General features: G+C 44.6%; 1 protein-coding gene across 1 annotated transcript in view; it reads left to right on the top strand.

Moving 5' to 3' along the window:
* The window catches only part of LOC145354578 (factor VII-activating protease-like), a 52,925-nt gene that overhangs the window by 6,954 nt on the left and 23,821 nt on the right, over window positions 1-22,150 (top strand). Inside the window, exons 2-3 of the mRNA XM_080206043.1 lie at window positions 13,251-13,355; window positions 21,066-21,173. Coding sequence (XP_080062169.1) covers window positions 13,251-13,355; window positions 21,066-21,173 — 213 coding nt within the window. The remainder of the gene's footprint in view (window positions 1-13,250; window positions 13,356-21,065; window positions 21,174-22,150) is intronic.

The raw sequence follows: 22,150 nt of genomic DNA on the forward strand, positions 1-22,150 counted from the left end.
GTTCATACATGTGACAGTAATAAATCAAATCAAAGCTAACCTAAGCAGCATTTTAAACATCAATCACAATTTTCAAACTTCTCTTCAGAGTGTACAAGAGGCCAGGATTGGAAGAATGCAGAAATGCTAGTAAGGCTGGAAGAGGTTACAGAAATAGGGAGAGGTAAGATAAAGCAAAAAGTGCTGTAACATCAAGCAGGTCTGTCAGCAGTGGAGAGAGAAACAGAGTTAGCATTTTGAGTCCAATATGACTCTTCTTTGGAACTAAGAACTCTTTTGGGGAGATAAGATACCCCTTGGAATATGGTCCTAGGACACCTTTGAAAGAGATAAGTCAGTCTTTGGGATTGTTAACAGCAAACATGTTTGTGCAGAAAAAGTATAAATATAAACATATGATCAAGATTATCAAAGAAATCAAAGGACTGTCAAAATGCAAATAACTGACAAACAACTGTCAAGCCATCAAAGCTGTCATGGAACTGTCAAAGATACCACAAAATTGTCAAAAGATACAAGATAAGTTGGCATGGAAGATGTAAAGGCAAAGACTGGTGGATGTGGGCATGTGTTGACACTATGTTGGCCTGGGGGATCTAAACAGCCATGGTGATGTGGGCACATGGGAGTATGAAGAGCAATGGGGATGGATCGTTGGGGGAATAGGAGAAAAGAAGGACTGTAAGGTGTGTAGAGGGAATTTGAGAGGCCATGGGGCTTGGGCAGGGGCCTGGGTAGGCATAGACAGCATGATGGGTCATGGGGTGGATTAGGGCCAGGGAGTTAAAAGTTTTGCAAACTCAAGGTGCACCAGAAATATGGAGGGGCAGCGAGGCTTTTGGCAACTGGAAGAATGGGACAAAGGAAGAATTTGTAGATGAGGATGAGAGTCTTTTAATCGGATAATTTAAAAAATGGAAAGTCGATAGAAGTTGGCAAGAGCTTTAAGGCGAATAGGACAGTAGGATTTAAAGTGTGAGGTGACAGTTTTTATTGAGTTTGAAATTGCACTAGGTGGAATTTGAAAAGCTGCTGAGAAGATCAGAGTAATTGAGTTTGGAGGTGATAAAGCCATGGACAAGGATTTCACTAACTGTAGGTGAAGTGAGAGCAGAAGCAGATGATGATGCAGAGTTGGAAATTAGTAGTATCTGGGTATTTAGCCTTTGGTTTGGAGTTCAGTTCAGCCAAGCAGGACACTGAAATTGTCCATTGTAGAGTTTAGCCTGCATCAGATAGGAATGGAGCTTAACAGACTGTGCCACAGAGATGAAGCACAAAGGTAATATAATGGAAAAAGATGACATGTTCAACCCTTTGCATGTAACAGAGGGTTCAAGCAGGACAAGGAAAGATAGTGCACAACAGTCTGTCACAAAGGCTTTGTGACTTTGACCAGAGCTGTGTTGGTGTTGTAGGCAAGGTGGAAACTAAATCAAAGAGACTGAACAGAAAAGATGGGAAAGGTCATTATTTTTGAAGCAACAATATTTTATTTTCAAAGCATTCCCTTTGGCATTACCATTGCAATTAGCTTTCTGCTAATAACATCGACTAAATTGTTGCAAATACTTCATTGAAATTAGGTCTTTCGGCCATTAAAGTTGGAATTCTTTCGTTTGCTACTTTAAGAGTGGTGCAAGTCTGTTTAAAATAAGTGGATTAAATGCAAAAATTCAAACAAATAAAACAACTCAGTTTTCAAAGAAATACTGTCATTCTACTAAAAAGGACCTTGCTTTATCTTATCTACATAAACTTAACGAATATTGATTGGATTGTGAAAATGGACGATAGCTAGAAATTATCTATGTCAGGTCCATAACTGTTAAACATTAATCCACACTCAATGTTGGGACTTCATTTCCCCTCTATGCCTATGCATTGACCACTTGACTTCTGGTAAATTATCTTTTTTAACATAAAATTAAGGTTGCCGTTACCGGCAAACAGCCCAGGTCTCACCGTTATATCCACCAGCATGGCGAAGGCTATAATTTTGATTTGTATTTGTGTGATCGGGCATGCAAGTCTGCCATTAACAGTAAGTAACATAAGCAAATCCATTTTTTTATTATCTTTTCACACAGAACTCTTAGAAATTTTTAAATGATTGTCTTGCTTCGGTCTTGTTCAACATTTCATTCAAAGGAAAAGTGACATATTTATGTTCTTGGAAGTAGATTTCCAAGAAAGTGAATTTTCTTAATTAATCGATTTTTCAACTTCTGTTAAAAATTTTGCTGGTTATTTTCTATATAACTTGCAGGCTGCCTTTGCACTTTGCTATTGTGTTCTAAATTGGGAAATGTCTTTTTTCTAGGAATCCAGCAATTGGTATGACGGTGGTAAGTAGCAGTTTACTTTTACCTGCAAAAGGATTAAAATTGTGAAAAGGAAGCTGTAAATGGTGGTGCGAACTTACACAGAGAGATGTGGTACTAACCACAGTTCAGCAGAACATGTGCACTAGTTAAACAAAATGCTCATTTAAAATTGTTGGAGGATATGTTGGATGACTGAAGTGTTCAAGTACAACATTTGCATATTATAATGAAAAAGATAATAGGGTTCAATTGATTACACTTAGTCAAAGGAATTTGTTAATGCTGTCTGCAGTTTTGACTTTATTTATTCAGATTTGTCATTTTAATTACTTCCATTTTTGCAGAATGCCCTTCATTTTTTTCTCTCTGTGCCAAATAGATTTATTTAGCAAATTGAGAAGAATCATGAGTCTTTGAAAGGTTGAGGAGCAGAAGGGTAGTGGCTAAGAAACAGCAATGGACAACTTATGTCTTGCTTTAGAGATATAAAGGGATCAGACATGATTCCAGAGACATGAGAAAGGTTTGATAAATTTATGTTTTGATCAATATCATTGAGCCATTGTGTTTGAAAAGTGAGTTTTGTTTTTTTTTTAAATCAATTGAGGGCACTTACAATTTTATGATATCGTTTTGCTGTAGTACAGTTAAGGACATCTGTTGTGTTACCAATACGTGTGAATGTAGTGATAACTGTTTTACATTGTGGCTAATAAAAAGACTCCAACAGGGATAATTTTGCAAGTTTCTTCTCCTGCTGTGAATATGAGTAACTGTCAAGGAAAGGACAGCAAAATTGTTGGGCTAATTCTGCCCAGTGAGATCCCATACTAATTCTCAGGAAATTGTCACTAATCTCTTACATTTACTTAAATCCTGATGGAGAGTTTCCTTTGCACAGTGGTCTTGGTGAAAGTCTAAACCCATTTACAAAGGTGTATGATCCGCTGCGTCAAATGACAATGGAATTAATTTCCCCATGAGACTTCAGTGCAGATATATCTTAGCAATCACTGTTCATAGTACAAGAGGCTCTGTTTGATGGGGTGATCTTTGTAATGCTATTAAACTGAGGGTGACACGGTGGCACAGCACTTAGCACTGCTGCCTCACAGCGGCAGTGACCAGGGATCTAGCTCGGGTGACAGTGTGGACTTTGCATGTTTTCCCCGTGTCTGCGTGGGTTTTCTCCGGGTGCTCCGGTTTCCTCCCACAATCCAAAGATGTGAGAGTTACATTGATTCCAACATCCATGCTAAATTTCCCCTTAGTGTCAGGGTAAATATATGGAGTTATGAGAATAGGAGTGGGCAGGATTGTTGTCAGCGCAGATTCGATGGGTGGAATTTTACTGCCTTGCTTGGGTGAGACTGGAAATTCCCACCCAAGGTCAACAAAGATTTCTGTTGTTGGACGCTCACCCACACCGATCCTGTGGCAGGCGAGGTGATAGAGTTCTGGCTGATGGGACAAATGGCCTCTTTCTGCACCGTAGGGATTCTATATTGAGATTATCAGTTGAAGTGGTTTTATGAGCCCTAGAAGTATCTTGTCTCCAAGAAGTCTCCTTAACACTTCCTTTCTTGAATAAAGCTGGGAAGTAAGTGACTCAAGCATTGTGACAACTTTTGAAAAATTGGACTTGACATGCAGCTCATCAGAACATTGTGGGAGTGGAATGCTTTTCTATTCACGAGGTTTAATGGTTCCACTTCAAAGGAGTTGTTATCTATTGACTCCTGAACTTTAGAAAAGGTTGCAACATGATCAAACTGAGTAGCTGTGTCACGTTGTAGGGGTCATCCCACACTGATGAATCTTTAAAGGACCTTACTCCCATCCTGAATAGGCCTGATCACCAAAAGACTGGTGATCACTCCTATTCAGAATTATACTGCAACCTATTGCAACTTGGTAGGAATCAGTGGCACAGAAGGCAAGACTGCATGTCATTGTGCAGAAGGTAGCATAGCTCATTCAGGGCTCCATTAGTAGATCACAATGGGTGAAATTATTGCTTCTCAACTGATCCCTTCCAGATTTTCTTTCATTAAGATTGTATCATTGTATGGTTGAGTTTCATTGTATGATTGAGTTTTTGATGCAGATGGAGGATGAGAAAGTAGGGTCCCGAACCTGTGTCCTCTGTTTGAACAGAGGGGAGTACGGTAGGATGAGAGAGGAATTGGCAAATGTAGATTGGGGATGCAGATTGGTCAGTAGGACTGCTGAGGAACAGTGGAGGATCTTTAAGGAGATCTTTCTCTGTGCTCAGCAGAAATATATTCCAATGGTAAAGAAAGAATGTAGGAGAAGGGATAATCAGCCGTGATTATCAAAGGAAATAAAGGAGAGTATTAAATTAAAAGCTGATGCGTTTAGAGTGGCTAAAAATAGTGGGCGAGTAGAAGATTGGGAGAGGTTTAAAAATCAACAAAGATTGACTAAGAAGTTGATAAAGAAAGGAAGGATATACTATGAAGCTAAACTAGCACTCAATATAAAAAAGGACAGTAAGAGTTTTTACAAATATATAAAGAGGAGGAGGCTGGCTAAAGTGAATGTTGGACCCTTAGAGGATGAGAGGGGAGATTTAGTGGTGGGAGATGAGGAAATGGCTGAGGCCTTAAATAAGTTTTTTGCCTCGGTCTTCACGGAGGAGGACGCGAATAGTTTGCCGGATATTAAAGATAGAAGGATGGTAGGAGTTGAGGGCCTGAATGCGATTACTGTCACTAGAGAGGTAGTGCTTGATCGACTAACGGGACTGATGGTGGACAAGTCCCCAGGACCAGATGGAATGCATTCCAGGGTTCTGAAGGAAATGGCAGAGGTGATAGTAGATGCCTTAGTGATTATTTACCAAACTTCGCTGGATTCCGGGGAAGTGCCGGAAGATTGGAAAACGGCTAATGTCATGCCGCTGTTTAAAAAAGGTAGCAGGCAAAAGGCAGGGAATTATAGGCCGGTTAGTTTAACGTCTGTTGTTGGAAAAATGCTTGAATCCATCATCAAAGAAGAAATAGCGAGGCACCTTGAGAAGAATTGTTTGATAGAGCAGACGCAGCACGGATTCGTTAAGGGGAAGTCGTGTTTGACAAATTTATTGGAATTCTATGAGGATGTGACTAGTGCGGTAGACAGAGGGGAACCGGTGGATGTGGTGTTCCTCAATTTTCAAAAGGCCTTTGATAAGGTGCCGCACAAAAGGTTACTTCAGAAGGTTAGGGGGCATGGAGTTGGGGGTAAGATGTTAGCGTGGATAGAGGATTGGTTGTCTAATAGGAGGCAGAGAGTTGGTATCAATGGGTGCTATTCTGATTGGTGGTTGGAAACTAGTGGAGTGCCACAGGGATCGGTGCTGGGGCCTCAGCTATTTACCATTTATATAGATGATCTGGAGGAGGGGGCTGAGTGTAGGGTGTCGAAATTTGCTGATGACACAAAGATGAGTGGAAAAGCAAATTGTGCGGAGGGTGTGGAAAGTCTGCAGAGGGATCTAGATAGGCTGAGCAAGTGGGCGAGGACCTGGCAGATGGAGTATAATGTTAGCAAGTGTGAGGTTATCCACTTTGGCAGAAATAATAGTAGGAGGGACTACTATTTAAAGGGCGAAAAGCTGCAGCGTGCTATGGTGCAGAGGGACCTGGGAGTCCTTGTGCATGAGTCACAAAAACCCAGTCTGCAGGTGCAGCAGGTGATCAAGAAGGTGAATGGGATGCTGGCCTTTATAGTGAGGGGGATAGAATATAAAAGCAGGGAGGTCTTGCTGCAACTGTACAAGGCACTGGTGAGGCCGCAGCTGGAGTACTGTGTGCAGTTTTGGTCGCCGCACTTGCACAAGGATATTTTGGCCTTGGAGGGAGTGCAGAGAAGGTTCACTAGGCTGATACCGGAGATGAGGGGGTTGGACTATGAAGAGAGACTAAATAGACTGGGTCTGTACTCGTTGGAGTTTAGAAGGATGAGGGGGGATCTTATAGAGACGTATAAGATCATGAAGGGGATGGATAGGGTAGAGGTAGAGAGATTCTTCCCGCTCAGAAAGGACAACACGACTAGAGGGCACAGCCTCAAGATAAGTGGGGGGGGGCAGTTTAGGACGGAGTTGAGGAGGAACTTCTTCACTCAAAGGGTGGTGAATCTCTGGAATTCTCTGCCCGTTGAAGTGTTGGAGGCTACCTCGCTAAATATATTTAAGACAAGGGTAGATAGGTTTTTGGTAGGCAAGGAAATTAAGGGCTATGGGGAGAAAGCGGGAAAGTGGAACTGATCCACTTCAGGTCAGCCATGACCTTATTGAATGGCGGGGCAGGCTCGAGGGGCTAGATGGCCTACTCCTGCTCCTATTTCTTATGCTCTTATGTTCTTATGTAAGACCTAAAAAGGGAAATGGCGACAGGAAAACTCATGCTGCTATATAGCATCAAAGTGTATACATTCAAGAAGAGGAAAATTTTGGAGAGCTGTGAGGGAGAGATCAGACTAATGGGAGAGAGCCTGCAAAGCCTCAATGTGTTCTATAATTTTATGATAATTAATGCTTGTTCAACATGGAGAAGGTAACCAAGAAGGCATATGCATGCTTGCCTTCATCAGGCCAGGGTATTGAGTTTAAAAATTGGCAAGTCATGTTGCAGCTTTATAGAACATTGGTTAGGCCGCACTTGGAATATAGTGTTCAATTCTGGTTGCCACACTACCAAAAGTGGATGCTTTGGGAGGGTACAGAAAAGATTTCCCAGGATGTAGCCTGGTATGGGGATGTGAGGAGAGGTTGGAGAAACTTGGCTTATCCTCACTGGAATGACAGAGATTGAGGGGAGACCTGATAGAAGTCTGCAAGATTATGAGGGGCATGGACAGAGTGGATAGTCAGAAGGTTTTTCCCAGGGTGCGACAGTCAATTATTAGGGGGTATAAGTTTAAGGGGCAAGGTTTAAAGGAGATGCACAAGGCAAGTTTTTTACAAAGAGGGTTCTTGGAGCTTGTTGCCGGGGGAGGTACTAGAAGCAAATACGATAGTCACTTCTAAGGGTCATCTTGGCAAATACATGAATAGGATGGGAATAGAGACAGATGGTCCCCGGAAGAGTAGGCAGCATGCTCGGTGTAGGCTTGGACGTCCAAATAGCCTATTGCTGTGCTGTAATTTTCTTTGTTCTTTGTATACAGTGTGTGCAATGTAATTTCTATTTTGATGTACAAATGTCACACTGTTGCAATTTGCATTAGTGTCATTCAAGTCACTAGTTGAGTTTTTTTATAATTAATATTGTCAAGTGGACCTAATTTCAAGCTCTCCATTATAGTACCACATGAGAAGAGACAAAAGAGCTCCAACTGCAGGAACAGTTCTGTCACTGTTGAAAGCTTGAGTGGATTAAAGTCTGCCTAGTAATCAGTGAATTGCATGGCACATTTGAGGCACTCACTAGAATCCTCAGCATAGTTATCAGCAGGAAGTTTTCAGCATCTCTAACCTTATGGAATCCTTCCTACAATATAGCACTGCATCCCAAACATAGTCCACCGGCCAAAGGAAGAACTGATGAGATACAGGTCTCAGTTCCTGACTGCTTAGATATTGAATATCTCAATAGTAATGCCAGAAAAAACGCTTGGGTGGAATTTAAAAGCTCCCCTGAAGAATGAAAGCAATGTTTTTACTGTTTTGTTCTGGTCAAGTTAGCAGAGTGAACTGATTCCTCTCTTTGTCTGACTCTTCAATTGGTTACAACAGAGATTTAATTTAATAATGTTCTCAATTTAATATTTATTTAACTAAGAATAGTTAAATGCGAAGAATAAGTCAGCCCAATTCCTTAAGTTAACAAATAAAGAATTAGTTTTATTGTTAATTGTAATGTCCTAACTATGTTAGGGGTTGTGGGTTTTACCAGAAGAAGAAAAGACTTGGTTTGCACTTGATGGGGGTGGTTTTGAACTCACACTGTCATCTTGCGGTGCAAGTTTCCAAATTCCGATCTTCCAGGTCCCTCACTGGCAGAGTGGCATGAAACATGGCACAGGACTATGGAAAGGAGGCGGAAAGAAGCCGATGATTGGGTTGGTGGGGTGAAGTGTTGACTCAGATTGTGGGTGGGTAGGGGAGGCCCAAGACCTCCATGGTCGGCTGGGGAGAGGATTATTCCTATTAAAATCAGGGCGCCCTTTGAACATGGTGTCCCGATCTTAGTGCAGCTGGGTTTTGCTGATGTGTTGCCACCCCAACCCCTGCATCAAACACACCCTCTTGATTTTTTTTAGGTAGAGTGTTGTAAGATCTGGAGTTAAATACACTGGTTTTCTTGGCAGGAACAAAACTTTTGGCAAGATTCCCCCAGTGGAGTCAAACAAACACACAACAGGTTTTATTGAAGGGCTGCACTCTGCACTGCATCAAATATAAATCTAAATAAAGTAGCAGCCTGCACAGACACCCTAATGATATCACCATCAAATCATTTGATCAACTCTTAAAGCAGCCTGCAATCCTTTATAAATATGTACCATCCACAAACTACTCTCCACAAAAGATACCCACCTTGGGCAATCCTTTCAAGTTTTCTTAACACATCTGGGCCAGAATTCTCACATCGCGACCCACAACTTCTCTGGCGGGTCGTGGTGGGAGATGCACATCACCAACCTTATTCTAGGATTTGCACATGCACCAGAAACGTATGCGCATCTCCCAGAGCCAGCGAACAATCACCAGTCAGACCATGCTGGGAACCGGTGGGAAGGCAGGTAACTAATTTGAATTTTTTTTAATGCATTTTAAATGCGTTTTAAATCTAATTATTGGGAACTTTTGGGACCCGACTGAATTTCCCATCTCGTCAGGAATACTTCATTCCAGCGGGGTTTACACTAGCACTCCACATTGGGGGAACTAGGGGGGGACCCTCCCAGAATGAAGGGGAGGGCAATCAGCCCCCCCCCAGTGGTTGGGCAGTTAGGGGGGTGGTGCCCCCTGGACATGGGCATCTTGCAGTGCCAGCCTGTGTCCCCGGCACTGCCCAAGGGGCAAAGAACCCATGCCTGGGGACAACTTGGCCCTGCCCATCGGGCATTGGGCAGTGCCAAGTGGGCTGGGCCTAGGGGTGACCACTTTAATCTACATGTACATTGGATGAATCAGATTAGAAAAGGTAGTGTGAAAAATAATTCATTGAGATACAATTTCTTAGAGCAGTACATTCTTGAGTAAATGAGGGAGCAGGCTATTTTAGACCTCATAATGAGAAATTAGACTGGATTAATCAATAATCTCATGATAAAGAAGTCTCTGGGTGACAACAGTTGTAAAATGATAGAATTTCACATTCAGCTTGAAGGGGAGATGTATGGGGAATAAAGGTAATTATAAGGTTATAAAGGTAAAGCTAAAGTGAACTGAGGAAATAAGTTAAAAGGTAGGACAGGGTGATTCAGTGGTTAACTTTTAAGGAGATATTTAATAACTTTCAGCAAAGATTTAAGCCATTGAGAAAGAAATAGGCTGGGATTCTCCCAAAAATTTCTAAGTTCCCAACATGCAGGACAATGGGGATAAATCCTGTTCTTTTTTGCGTCTTATCCAGAATGAGTCTCCAACACTCTGTGCACTGCAGAGTGCCCTAGCGGGATTCATTCCAGTCAGTAGGGGATGAGGTCTATTGTTGCCTGGGAGGCCGGCAGCATAACACTGAGTGGGCCATTGCGCATCTGTCAGAGCAGAGATTGGCACATGTGCAGTGGCACCCCATTGCCGGCCTCCAGATCACTGGCCTTCCTGATAGTAGGCCAGCCCCACAACCCCCCCATTGCTGGCCTCCCGGACATCACTGGACCAGCTCCTATGTACCAACCTGCCCCCAGCCAGCTACAATCTCCCCGATCTCCCTCCCTCCACCAGACAGTCCTGACCCCCTCCCAATCCCGATGACCAGCACTGATGTCCCCCCCCCCCCCCAACACCAGCCCTGATCTCCCCCAGGACAGTCCCAATCCCAGTCCCGATCGCTTTCATTCACTCCTTCCCCCATTGATCCCACTTGCAGAGTGGCAGTGAGTCTCACCCACCAATCACCACCCCCAAACCCCACCTACCCCCACCGCCCCAGTCCCCAACCCCCCTTCATAGGCCTTGACTCCCCTTGCTCTGCTCCCTTGGCACTGCCTAGTTTCTGGTGGGCAGTGTAAAAGTTCCTCTCAGGCATTGCCAGTTTGCCCCTTGGGCAGTGCCAGTTTACACCCTACCTCCTGGGGTGGCCTCAAAGGCCTCTCTTCCCTCCAGCGGGGTCAGGCCACTTATTCCCTGTTAATGGGGGTGCAGTAGTAAACTCTGCTGGAGGGAACCACTCGTGGCAGGGTGGGGGGAACCCTGGTGGGCCCAGTGAATTCATTCCCAGGCCAGCTAATCATTTAGAAATGTCCATTATAATTTTCATATAGGAATCAGCTCCACGCTGATTTCCAACACAGAGCTGATTAAGTCAGAAATCTTTGCCTGGGAGACACGCGGAGGCAGTAATGTCCATTGAGAATCCTGCAAAATGGCTACTGCTGATGTCTCCCACCCCACTGAGCTATGTGTTCAACTAGCAATATCCATGCTACTGACCTTTGCTGCTATGTGTTCCCACTGACTCTGTTTGGAGTGCACCTGCCCCATTGCAGGACATTGTCCCTTCTTTCCACCTGCTCCAGGAAGGCCTCCAGTGCATTCTCTGAAAACCATAGTGCTCATGCTTTTGTGTTTGCTCCAAGTATTAGAGCACGGATTCAGCTTTGAAAAGTTTGAATTGTTTAGTGCAGATACAATCCATCAACTCTTGAAAAGGTGCAGGCTGCTCCTGGGCAGCACTAGACACTCCCTTAATCAAACCTCCTGCTGGTGTGACCACCAAAGAGCGCAGGAAACTATGGCTGTATATTTACCAGTGCAGGCAGCTTCACATTTACAGTGCTACCTGAAACACCTGAAGATTTGTTAATCCTGTAATGAGGGAGATCTGGATATCTCATCAAAAGTGTCACCATTCATGAACTATGCCACTCCTGACATGGGTTAAATGAACACAGTAATCAACAAGCTTGCATAGCCTATCCTCATGAGGTTTAATGATGATGCATTACTAAACTCTAAAAACCCTTCTCAGGAAACAATTCATTACGAAGTCCCTGATAGTCCAAATGATGTTATTGAAAAGAAAAAACAAGATTGCACATCACGATCCCCCCATGAGCCCATTTTCAAGCCTTAACCAAGTTCTCCCCTATTGTTTTTGTATGAACTTTTCCATCTACATAATGTATCCTTCATGAATCTCTGCCTTTATATTACATTCTCTTAGTTTCGCCTTTGAAAAGTTGATTGACTGTACTTGCAACATCCAACAGTTGGTTGGGTTTGGATTACAGCCAGAGGGGGACACAGTGGCACAGTGGTTAGCACTGCTGCAAAACAACACCAAGGACCCCGGTTTGATTCCAGGCTTTGGGGGACTGCCTATGTAGAGTTTGCATGTTCTCTCCATGTCTGCATGGGTTTTCTCTAAGTACTACAGTTTCCTCCCATCGTCCAAAGGTGTGCAAGTTAGGTGGATTAGCTTGCTTAATTGTCCCTTAGTGTCCAAAAATGCGTAAGTTAGGTGGATTAACCATGGTAAATGTACAGGGTTACAGGATGGGGTGAAGGGGAGGGCCAGGGTGGGATATTCTCTCAGAATTTCAGTGGAGAATCGATGGGCCGGCTGGCTTTTTTCTGCACTGTAAGGAGAGCAGGAAGTAATGAATTTAATGAGTGCTCAGCCAAAGGTGAGGGGCGGCATGGTGGCACAACAGTTAGCACTGCTGCCTCCCAGCGCCAGGGACCTGGGTTTGATTCCCGGCTTGGTCACTGTCTGTGTGGAGATTGTATTGTCTCTCCCTGTGAGTTTCCTCTGGGTGCTCTGGTTTCCTCCCAACCTCCAAAAGTGTGTGAGTTAGGTGGATTGGCCATGCTAAATTATCCATTAGCGTCAGGGAGATTGGTGGGGTAAATATATAAGGTTACAGGGATAGGGTCTGGGTGGGATTGTGGTTGGTGCAGACCCGATAAGCCAAATGGCCTCCTTCTGCACTGTAGGGATTCTATGGCTTCTATTCTCTGAAATAGGTCTGTTATCAAATGGACCTGGGCTGCGTCACTTTGGAAATGCTAAACACCCAAATAATTCCACGATGAATTTGGCACAAAGCAGCAGGTGATAAATGTTTGTCACTTTACTGACACAGAGTATAGGATTTGATATCTCAAGAATAGCAGCTATATGAATCATAGAATCTCTACAGTGCAGAAGGAGGCCATTCAGCCCATCAAGTCTGCACTGACCACAATCCCATCCAGACCCTACTCCTGCAACCCCATATATTTACTCTACTAATCCCCTGACACTCAGGTCAATTTAGCATGGCCAATCAACCTATTCCGCTCGTCTTTGGATTGTGGGAGGAAACTGGAGCATCCGGAGGAAACCCAAGCAGACACGGAGAGAATGTGCAAACTCCACACAGACACGGACCTGAGGCCGGAATTGAACCTGGATCCCTGGCGCTGAGAGGCAGCCGTGCTGACCACTGTGCCACCATGCTGCCAATAGCATTCTGGAGTATAACTTCATACTAATTCACTGCATGTGGCAAATATACCGCCTTGCTAAAACATTTTATTACACTGTAAATGTATCACAAAAATGTTGAAGGTTTAAATAAAACACTGCATATGAAATGTTTAATGCTTATTGATCCTACTTGTGAGGGAGATCTGGATATCTCTTCAGTAACGTCATCAATTCATGAACTATGCCAGTTCCAACACTGATTGGAATTCAGCAACTTCATGCGGAGAATGAATGAATGATGCATTATTAAACTTCTGAAACTTTTCTCAAGAAACAGATGATGAAGAAGACCCTGATGATCCAGAATATGAGTATGAAGAGGAAAGCGCAAATGACACGGCCAGAAGCTGGTTATATGAAGATTCAGAGGAAGAAGGTTTTGACAAAGTTTTTGACAATCTTTTTTCTGATTGTAGAATGGAGTATCCAATTATTACCTATTGAGCTTCGATCGTTGCTATTTTGCAATATAAAGAGATAAGAGCAATTGATGAAGCAATACTCTGTCCTGGGATAGTTTATAAAGTTAAAAAAATCTGACCCACCACTAGGGATTTCTTCAGGGCTGCCCTTGCTTTTCTGAAAGTGTGATGAAGCCTGTTTACAGGTAGAAGTGGGGGTTTCCCCAAACTGCGGGTGATACAGTGGCAACTTTGTTTCAAGGCAAAGGTCACTGAAGTAAGCTGTGTAAGATGTCTCAGATGAGGGGTTAGTAGGCCATTTCTTGAGCACAACATTGGGAGTAAAATATTGAATTTTGGCCAAAGATACGCCTGAAATATGCCTGATACATGGCTATTGAGCCTTCTCGATTGTCATCTTCCAAATTGTTTTCGTCCTTACAAATGATAATGAGGGACCTAATGTCTGTTTTACAGTCACCTCTCAGAGGTTGATCAGAAACTGTCTTTTTGATTCCTTTTGCATTAAAGAGACTATTGGAGAACACCAGCATTATTGTAGCAAACATCTAATCTCAGTGTGAAGCCATAAGGAGCAGGAATGCTGTTTCCAGCTCCATAGGCGACCACAGTCTGCTGCTGCATCACAACCTCCTCCTGGTCACCTCCCCTCCATCCCGGAATCTACCCCCTGCAGTACCTGGCATAACAACTCACCCAACATGGTCCAGAGGAACCTGCAGAACAGGCTTATGGGACCCACTTGCATCTTATTGGAATTTATTTAGATGAGGCACAACTTAAAATGAACAAAGAACAAAAATCAGCCTGGGAAACAGGCCCTTCGGCCCAACGAGCCCCCGCCGCCATCTCAACACCACCAGTCCCCCTCTCCCCCCGCGACCCCTGTCTAATGTTTTATGGCCATCCAGATTGAGGGAAACTGATTTAGGGACAATTTATTCCTGCCAGTCAGCCTAACAGCACATCTTTGGGGTGTGGGAGGAAACCGGGGCACCTGGAGAAAACCCACGCAAGCATGGGGAGAATGAGCAAACTCCCACAGACACCGGCCCAAATCCATGTGTCTGCACAGCAATCAGCGATAGTCACTGAGCTGTCATCTTGCCCAGTATCTGGTCCAGTTTAGGCACACACTAACGATATGAAGCACTACGCCAATCTCGAACAACCAAGAGCAGCCCCAGTACGACCCATCGCGTGTATGCCCCTCGTTGGACATGAGGTGGACCGACTTAAAACCTGAGAATGAAAAGAGAAAAAACATTATTATCATACCATACCCATTTACATTACCAGGGATGCCCCAATGCTAATGACCCTTATTTAAAACAATCTCCTATATCCACCCATCTCCAACCCAATCATGTGCCTGTCTAAGTTACTCTTAAATGACTCTAGCGTGTTTGCCTCCACCACCTTACTTGGCAGAGCATTCCATACCCCCACTACCCTCTGTGTGAAAAACCTCCCTCTAATATCTGTGTTGTACCTCTCCCCCCTCACCTTAAGTCCATGGCCCCTTGTCCTACGTGTCTCTATCGTACGAAATAGCTTACCTCTGTTTACTCTATCTATACCCTTCATAATCTTATATACCTCTATTAGATCACCCCTCAGTCGGTGTCTTTCAAGGGAAAAGAGCCCCAATTTCTTCAATCTTTCCTCATACCCCAGTCCTTCCATACCAGGCAACATCCTGGTAAACCTCCTCTGCACTCTCTCCAGAGTCTCCACGTCCTTCCGGTAGTAGGGCGACCAGAACTGGACGCAGTACTCCAAATGCGGCCTAACCAACGTTCTGTACAACTGCAACATTAGACTCCAGCTCTTATATTCTATACCCCTTCCTATAAAGGCTAACATACCATAGGCTTTCCTCACCACACTCTCCACTTGCACTGCCACCTTCAAAGACTTGTGCACTTGCACCCCCAGGTCTCGCTGCGATTCTATACTCCTTATGGGCTTACCCTTTACCATATAACTCCCCCCTACATTATTCCGGCCAAAATGCATCACCTCACATTTATCCGGATTAAACTCCATTTGCCACGTATCTGCCCAGTCAACCAGCCTATCAATATCCCGCTGTATTGCCAGACACTGCTCCTCACTGCCCGCCAATCCAGCCATCTTGGTGTCATCAGCAAATTTGCTGATCACACCACCTACTCCCTCTTCCAAATCATTTATATACACTACAAAGAGAAGAGGTCCCAGTACCGAGCCCTGCGGCACACCACTAGTGACAGACCTCCAGCTAGAAAAAGACACGTCCACTACTGCTCTCTGACTCCTCTTTGCAAGCCAGTTCTCTACCCATCTAGATACCTGACCACATATCCCATGAGCTTTAATCTTCTGTACCATCCTACCATGAGGGACTTTGTCAAACGCCTTACTGAAATCCATATAGACGACATCAACGGCTCGTCCTTCGTCGGCCGTTTTTGTCACCTCCTCAAAGAATTCTACCAGATTTGTAAGGCAAGACTTCCCCTTGACAAAGCCATGCTGCGTATCCTTAATCAGATCGCAATGCTCTAAGTGCGCATACATCCTATCCCTAAGAATCCTCTCCATCAACTTACCTACCATTGACGTTAAGCTCACCAGCCGATAGTTACCCGGGCTATCCCTCCCCTTTTTAAACAACGGTACCACGTTCGCTATCCTCCAGTTCTCTGGGACCTCACCTGTGTCCAAAGAAGAGACGAAGATTCGCGTCAGAGGCCCAGCAATCTCATCCCTCGCCTCTCTAAGCAGCCTAGGATAAATGCAATCGGGCCCCGGAGATTTATTGGTTTTAATGCCATCTGAAAGCCCTAACACTTCTTCCCTCGTAATCGATAGATCTTTCAGTTGGTCTACCGCTCCCTCAATGACCGTACTAGACATCAAGCCCCTCTCCTTCGTGAATACCTACGCAAAGTATTCATTCAGGATCTCCCCCATTCCCTCTGCCTCTAAGCACAATTCCCCACGTCTGTCCCTGAGAGGACTGATTTTACCCCTAGCCACCCTTTTGTTCTTAAGATAGGAGTAAAACGCCTTTGGATTCTCCTTAACCCTACCTCCAAAGCCATCTCATGCCCCCTCTTTGCTCTCCTAACTCCCCGTTTGAGATCCCTCCTACTCTCCCTGTATTCTTCCAACGCTCTCTCCGTTCCCAGCTGCTTAGACCTGACATACGCCTCTCGTTTCTTCCTAACCAGGTCTTCTATATCTCTAGTAATCCACGGTTCCCTAATCCTACCTTTCCCATCCTTCCTCCTAACCGGCACATGCCTTTCCTGCACCCTCTGCAGTTTTCCCTTGAAAGACTCCCACATGCCTAACGTGGTCTTGCCTTCCAACAGCCTATCCCAGTCTGTATCCCTAAGCTCCTGCCTAGTCCGGCTGTATCTAGCCTTCCCCCAATTTAGCATCCTCCCCTTAGGACAGCTCTCGTCTTTTTCCATTCGTATCCTAAAGTAGACGGAGTTGTGGTCACTATTAGCCACATGTTCACCTACCGCAACCTCAACCACCTGACCCGGCTCATTGCCCAGAACTAAATCCAGTATCGCCCCCTCTCTAGTCGGGCTATCTACATACTGTTGCAAGGATCCTTCCAATACACATCTTATAAAATTCCTCCCCATCAGACCCCCCAGCTCTAGGCACCTTCCAATCCACCCCAGGGAGATTAAAATCTCCCACTACAACAACCCTGTTCTTCCTACACTTATCCAAAATGTCCTACATATACCCTCTTCCACTGCCCGTGGGCTATCGGGCGGCCTATAGTACACTCCTAGCATAGTAATGGCCCCCTTCCTATTCCTCAACTCCACCCACAGTGACTCAAGTTCCAACCCCTCCATGTTATCCTCCCTCTGCACCGCTGTGATCTGCTCCCTAACTAAGAGTGCCACTCCCCCACCTCTTTTCAACCCTCCCCTATCACACCTAAAACACTTATACCCTGGAATATTTAGCTGCCAGTCCTGCCCCTCCTTTAACCACGTCTCTGTCACTGCCACCACATCTAAATTCCTCGCGAACATCAAGGCCCTAAGTTCATCCGACTTTCCCATCACACTCCTCGCATTAAAACAGATGCACCTAAGACCCTCAGGCTCTCTCAGATCCTCCTTCTCCTGGGGGATTTTCCTATCATCTAGACTTACCCTGACCTCCAACTCACTCCCAGTGCCTGAGCTGTCTCTCTCCTCCCCACCCCCCCTCCATACTAGTTTAAACCCTGCCTAAACACTCCAGCCAACCTCCCAGCTAAAATATGTGTCCCCTTCCTATTTAAGTGTTCCCTATCCCTCTTATACAAGTGCCCTTCCTTTGCAAAGACTTCCCAATGGTCAACAAAACTAAAACCCTCTGTCCTGCACCAATCCCTCAGCCACGCATTCAGCTGCAGGATCTCATTATTCTTATCCCTATTGCTGGGCACTGGCAGCAGCCCAGAGATCGCCACCCTGGAGGCCCTACACTTCAGCCTGGCTCCCAACTCCCTGAACTGCGTATGTATTTCCCCCCTACTCTGCCTTCCTATGTCCTTCTCTCCTACATGTATAATTACATCTGCCTGGGTCCCTTGGCCCTTCAAGATTCCCTCTACCCTGTCCGACACATCCTGTACCCCTGCTCCAGGGAGGCAGACCACCATCCTGGAGTCCCGCTTTTGCCCACAGAACTGCCTATCAATTCCTCTAACCCTCCCGTCCCCCACCACTATCTCACATCCAGCCCCCTTCCTTCCCTCTGAGGCATTTTAGAGCATAGAACATAGAACACTACAGCACAAACAGGCCCTTCGGCCCACGAGTTGCGCCAATCACATCAACACCTACCAATCTATAGACCTATCTATAACCCCCAATCCCATTAAATTTCATATACTCATCCAGAAGTCTTTTAAAAGACCCCAGCGAGTTCGCCTCCACCACCACTGACGGCAGCCAATTCCATTCACTCACCACCCTCTGAGTGAAAAACTTACCCCTAACATCACTTCTGTACTTGCCTCCCCGCACCTTCAATCTGTGTCCTCTCGTAGCAACCATTTCAACCCGGGGAAATAGCCTCTGAGAATCCACCCTATCTATTCCTCTCAACATTTTATAAACTTCTATCAGGTCGCCTCTCAACCTTCGTCTCTCCAGGGAAAAGAGTCCCAGCTCCCTCAACCTAACTTCATAAGGCATGCCTCCCAGTCCAGGCAACATCCTTGTAAATCTCCTCTGTACCCTTTCAATAGCTTCTACGTCCTTCCTATAGTGAGGCGACCAGAACTGCGCACAGTACTCCAGGTGGGGTCTGACAAGTGTCTTATAAAGTTGCAGCATTACCTCCCGATTCCTAAACTCAATCCCTCGATTAATGAAGGCCAGTACACCATACGCCTTCTTGACCACATCATCCACCTGCGAGGCCAATTTAAGAGTCCTGTGGACCCGGACCCCAAGATCCTTCTGCTCTTCAACACCGCTAAGACTCCTGCCCTTGATAGTGTACTCGTTCATCCCATTGGTTCTGCCAAAATGGACGACTACGCATTTATCTGTGTTGAAGTCCATCTGCCACTTCTCTGCCCAGTCCTGCATCCTATTTATGTCCTGCTGCAACTTTTGACATCCTTCCAGACCATCCACAACACCACCGACCTTTGTGTCATCAGCGAACTTACTAACCCATCCCTCCACTTCCTCAGCTAGGTCATTTATGAAAATGACAAACAGCAAGGGTCCTAGAACAGATCCCTGGGGCACTCTACTGGTGACTGACCTCCATGCCGAAAAAGACCCATCCACAACCACTCTCTGCCTTCTGCAGGCAAGCCAGTTCTGGATCCACAAGGCCAAAGGCCCCTGGATCCCATGCCCTCTCACCTTTGCAAGAAGTCTTGCATGGGGGACCTTATCAAACGCCTTGCTGAAGTCCATGTACACTACGTCCACGGCACTTCCTTCGTCAATGTGTTCAGTCACATTATCGAAGAACTCAACCAGGCTCGTAAGGCACGACCTGCCCTTGACAAAACCATGCTGATTATTTCTGATCATTTTCCTCTTCCCCTCGTGCCATTTCCACCTCAGTTGGTGCCTTACCCCTGCTATCTTGAGAGACTACCCCTGGGGTAGCCTTTGGAACATTACTCCTCTTCTTTTTCCCCTTCCTAACTGTAACCCACCCATCCCCCCTCCTTGGCTCTGGGATCCCCTCTTGAATCTGGTTCCTATTCATTAGTGCCTCATTTTCCCTCACTAAAAATAAATCCTCCAGCCTCAACTCCAGTTGCCTAACCCGGGCCCTCAAACGCTGCAACTCCAGACATTTGGTGCAGATGTGGACTCTCTGGAGATGCTGCGTCTCCAGGACCTCCCACATATTGCACCTTACACAGCTGACACGTCTCCCCATGGACCCTGCCATTCTTTGACTACCCTTAGACCTATGGACACACTTTGAAATGAGCCTCAGGTTCTTGTGTCTGGTGTGGGGAGCACATCAATTATCTTGTGAGCCTAAGCAAGTTATGTCCCCTATTCATTCTTCTTAGTAGCATGTACATTCTAACTCCAGAGCATACTGATGTCAGAACTTTCTTAGGGAGCCAGTTACACCCCTTTGGATTTATTTTGTATGGACTATAACGCCAGTGGGATATCAGGTTGAATTTAGACGGTTCCCTCGGCGGCCCAATCGGACTACCAGGACATTTCCGAAACTAAAGCGAGATTATACTCACATAGTTCCCTTGGTGCTTTTGGAAAATTTCAACTGTATGACAACCAATGACCAACCAACTCTGCATTGCATGTATGGCATTCACTGCAAAGAACTGCCCACCATCTCTGGCAACTAACAGCTGAAGCCATAGCACTATTTTGTTAGCATAATAACAGAGACCCATAGAACATTCGTAGTGCTATTCATCTCATTATTGTGACTGTTTCTTTAAATCCACATCCCACATCTTTTCATTCCCCCCTTGCCATCCTTCCCGTGCCACACCTAATACATTCACTCAACTTCTCTTATATAAGCCCTACTGCATTCTACACCCTACCCCTTCTCCAAGTGCCATCCCAATCCCTCATTCCATACCCCCTCATTCCCTCCCATTCTCAATCCACTTTCTCTACGTCCCCTGCATTCCTCTCCCTCAATGCTGACCCTCCCCACGCTATTCTTCCTCCCGGATGCCCCCTTTCACACTTCCCACACTCTCATGCTGATGCCCTCCCATGTCATGGGAATAAATCTTACCAAATTATTATTTTAATCATCATATGATTTAATAGTCATATAGATACTCCTGTGAGATGTCATTGCTCCCATCATGCTCCCCTTCACCTCTTGTACCATCTATCTGCCACCCCTACCCCCTAATACCATACACTTCCCCATCTTGAGCAAAACAAGAAGTATTTAATTCTTCTCTCATCTCACAGAACTATCTATATGACTATTAAATCATATGATGATTAAAATAATAATTTGGTAAGATTTGTTCCCATCAGATTATGCCTTGCTTAACATTTTGAAGTATTATCTACCTAACAGTTGTCTTGAAATGCCATTTGCTAATGTGCGTACTCTGAGTTCCACAATTAAAATGGATGAGAGAAATAATATTAATGGTTTAATTTTTTTTCCAGATCTTTGCTTAACGAACCCTTGTGAAAATGAGGGTACCTGTGAAACAATAGGCAGAGATTTCAAATGTCACTGTCATCCCCTTTATACAGGAAAGACATGTCAAATAGGTAATGACTTTTCCAAACATTGCTTTTCAGAATTCACTTAATACTGATTTATTATGTTTGGCTTGTATTGCAATTAAAAATAGAGGCTTTAGTGGCAATAGCTTCTGAGTTTAAAAAAAAAATGAGTTAAACAGAAACAAGGAGCAAAACAACTGTGAAGAAACCCATTGTTTTATTCAGCCAATACTGTTCCACCTTCCTCCATTTTTTAAGTTCATGCGTCATTGAGTAGCACATTATTCCAACAGTGCACTTCAAATCCCACTGAGTATTGTGTATCCTTGATGAGTTCTTCCTTGTTTCTTTTTTCCTGGAATACAAAGTAGCTGAGGATCCATATCACGTTGAATATTAAATTTAGAAGATACTTCAAAGCATCTGAGTCAACAATTTTTAAGTCACAGTCAAATTATGCATGTGCTGTGTATGGTGTCATGTACAAACATCAAAAATACCCTCTCACTTACATTATTATAATAGCAGAACTTATACAAACATTATTCTTTAGTTTCTAGTTTATTTTGTTAGTGTCAGAAGTAGGCTTACATTAACACTGCAATTAAGTTACTGTGAAAACCCCTGAGTCACCACACTCCAGGGCCTGTTTGGGTACACTGAGGGAGAATTTAGCATGGCCAATGCACCTAACCAGCACGTCTTTCCGACTGTGGGAAGAAACTGGAGCAACTGGAGGAAACCCACACAGGGAAGGGGAGAATGTGCAAACTCCACACAGACAGTAACCCAAGCCAGGAATTGAACCCAGGTCCCTGGCACTGTGAGTCAGCAATGCTAACCATTCTGCCAGCATGCTGACCACCTCCCCTCCCTATTCAGTAAATGGGGCAAACTTTAAAAGTGGTCCAAGCACAAATCTTTGGAGAGATGAAAAAGACATTTAATAAAGCAAATGGATTCTAAGCTGTATAAATAGAAATATAGATCACAAAAAAACCAATAGGTCATGCTATACATAT

This window comes from Carcharhinus amblyrhynchos, chromosome 17 (assembly GCF_965287045.1).
Source record: "Carcharhinus amblyrhynchos chromosome 17, sCarAmb.v2.hapA, whole genome shotgun sequence".
NCBI lineage: Eukaryota > Metazoa > Chordata > Chondrichthyes > Carcharhiniformes > Carcharhinidae > Carcharhinus > Carcharhinus amblyrhynchos.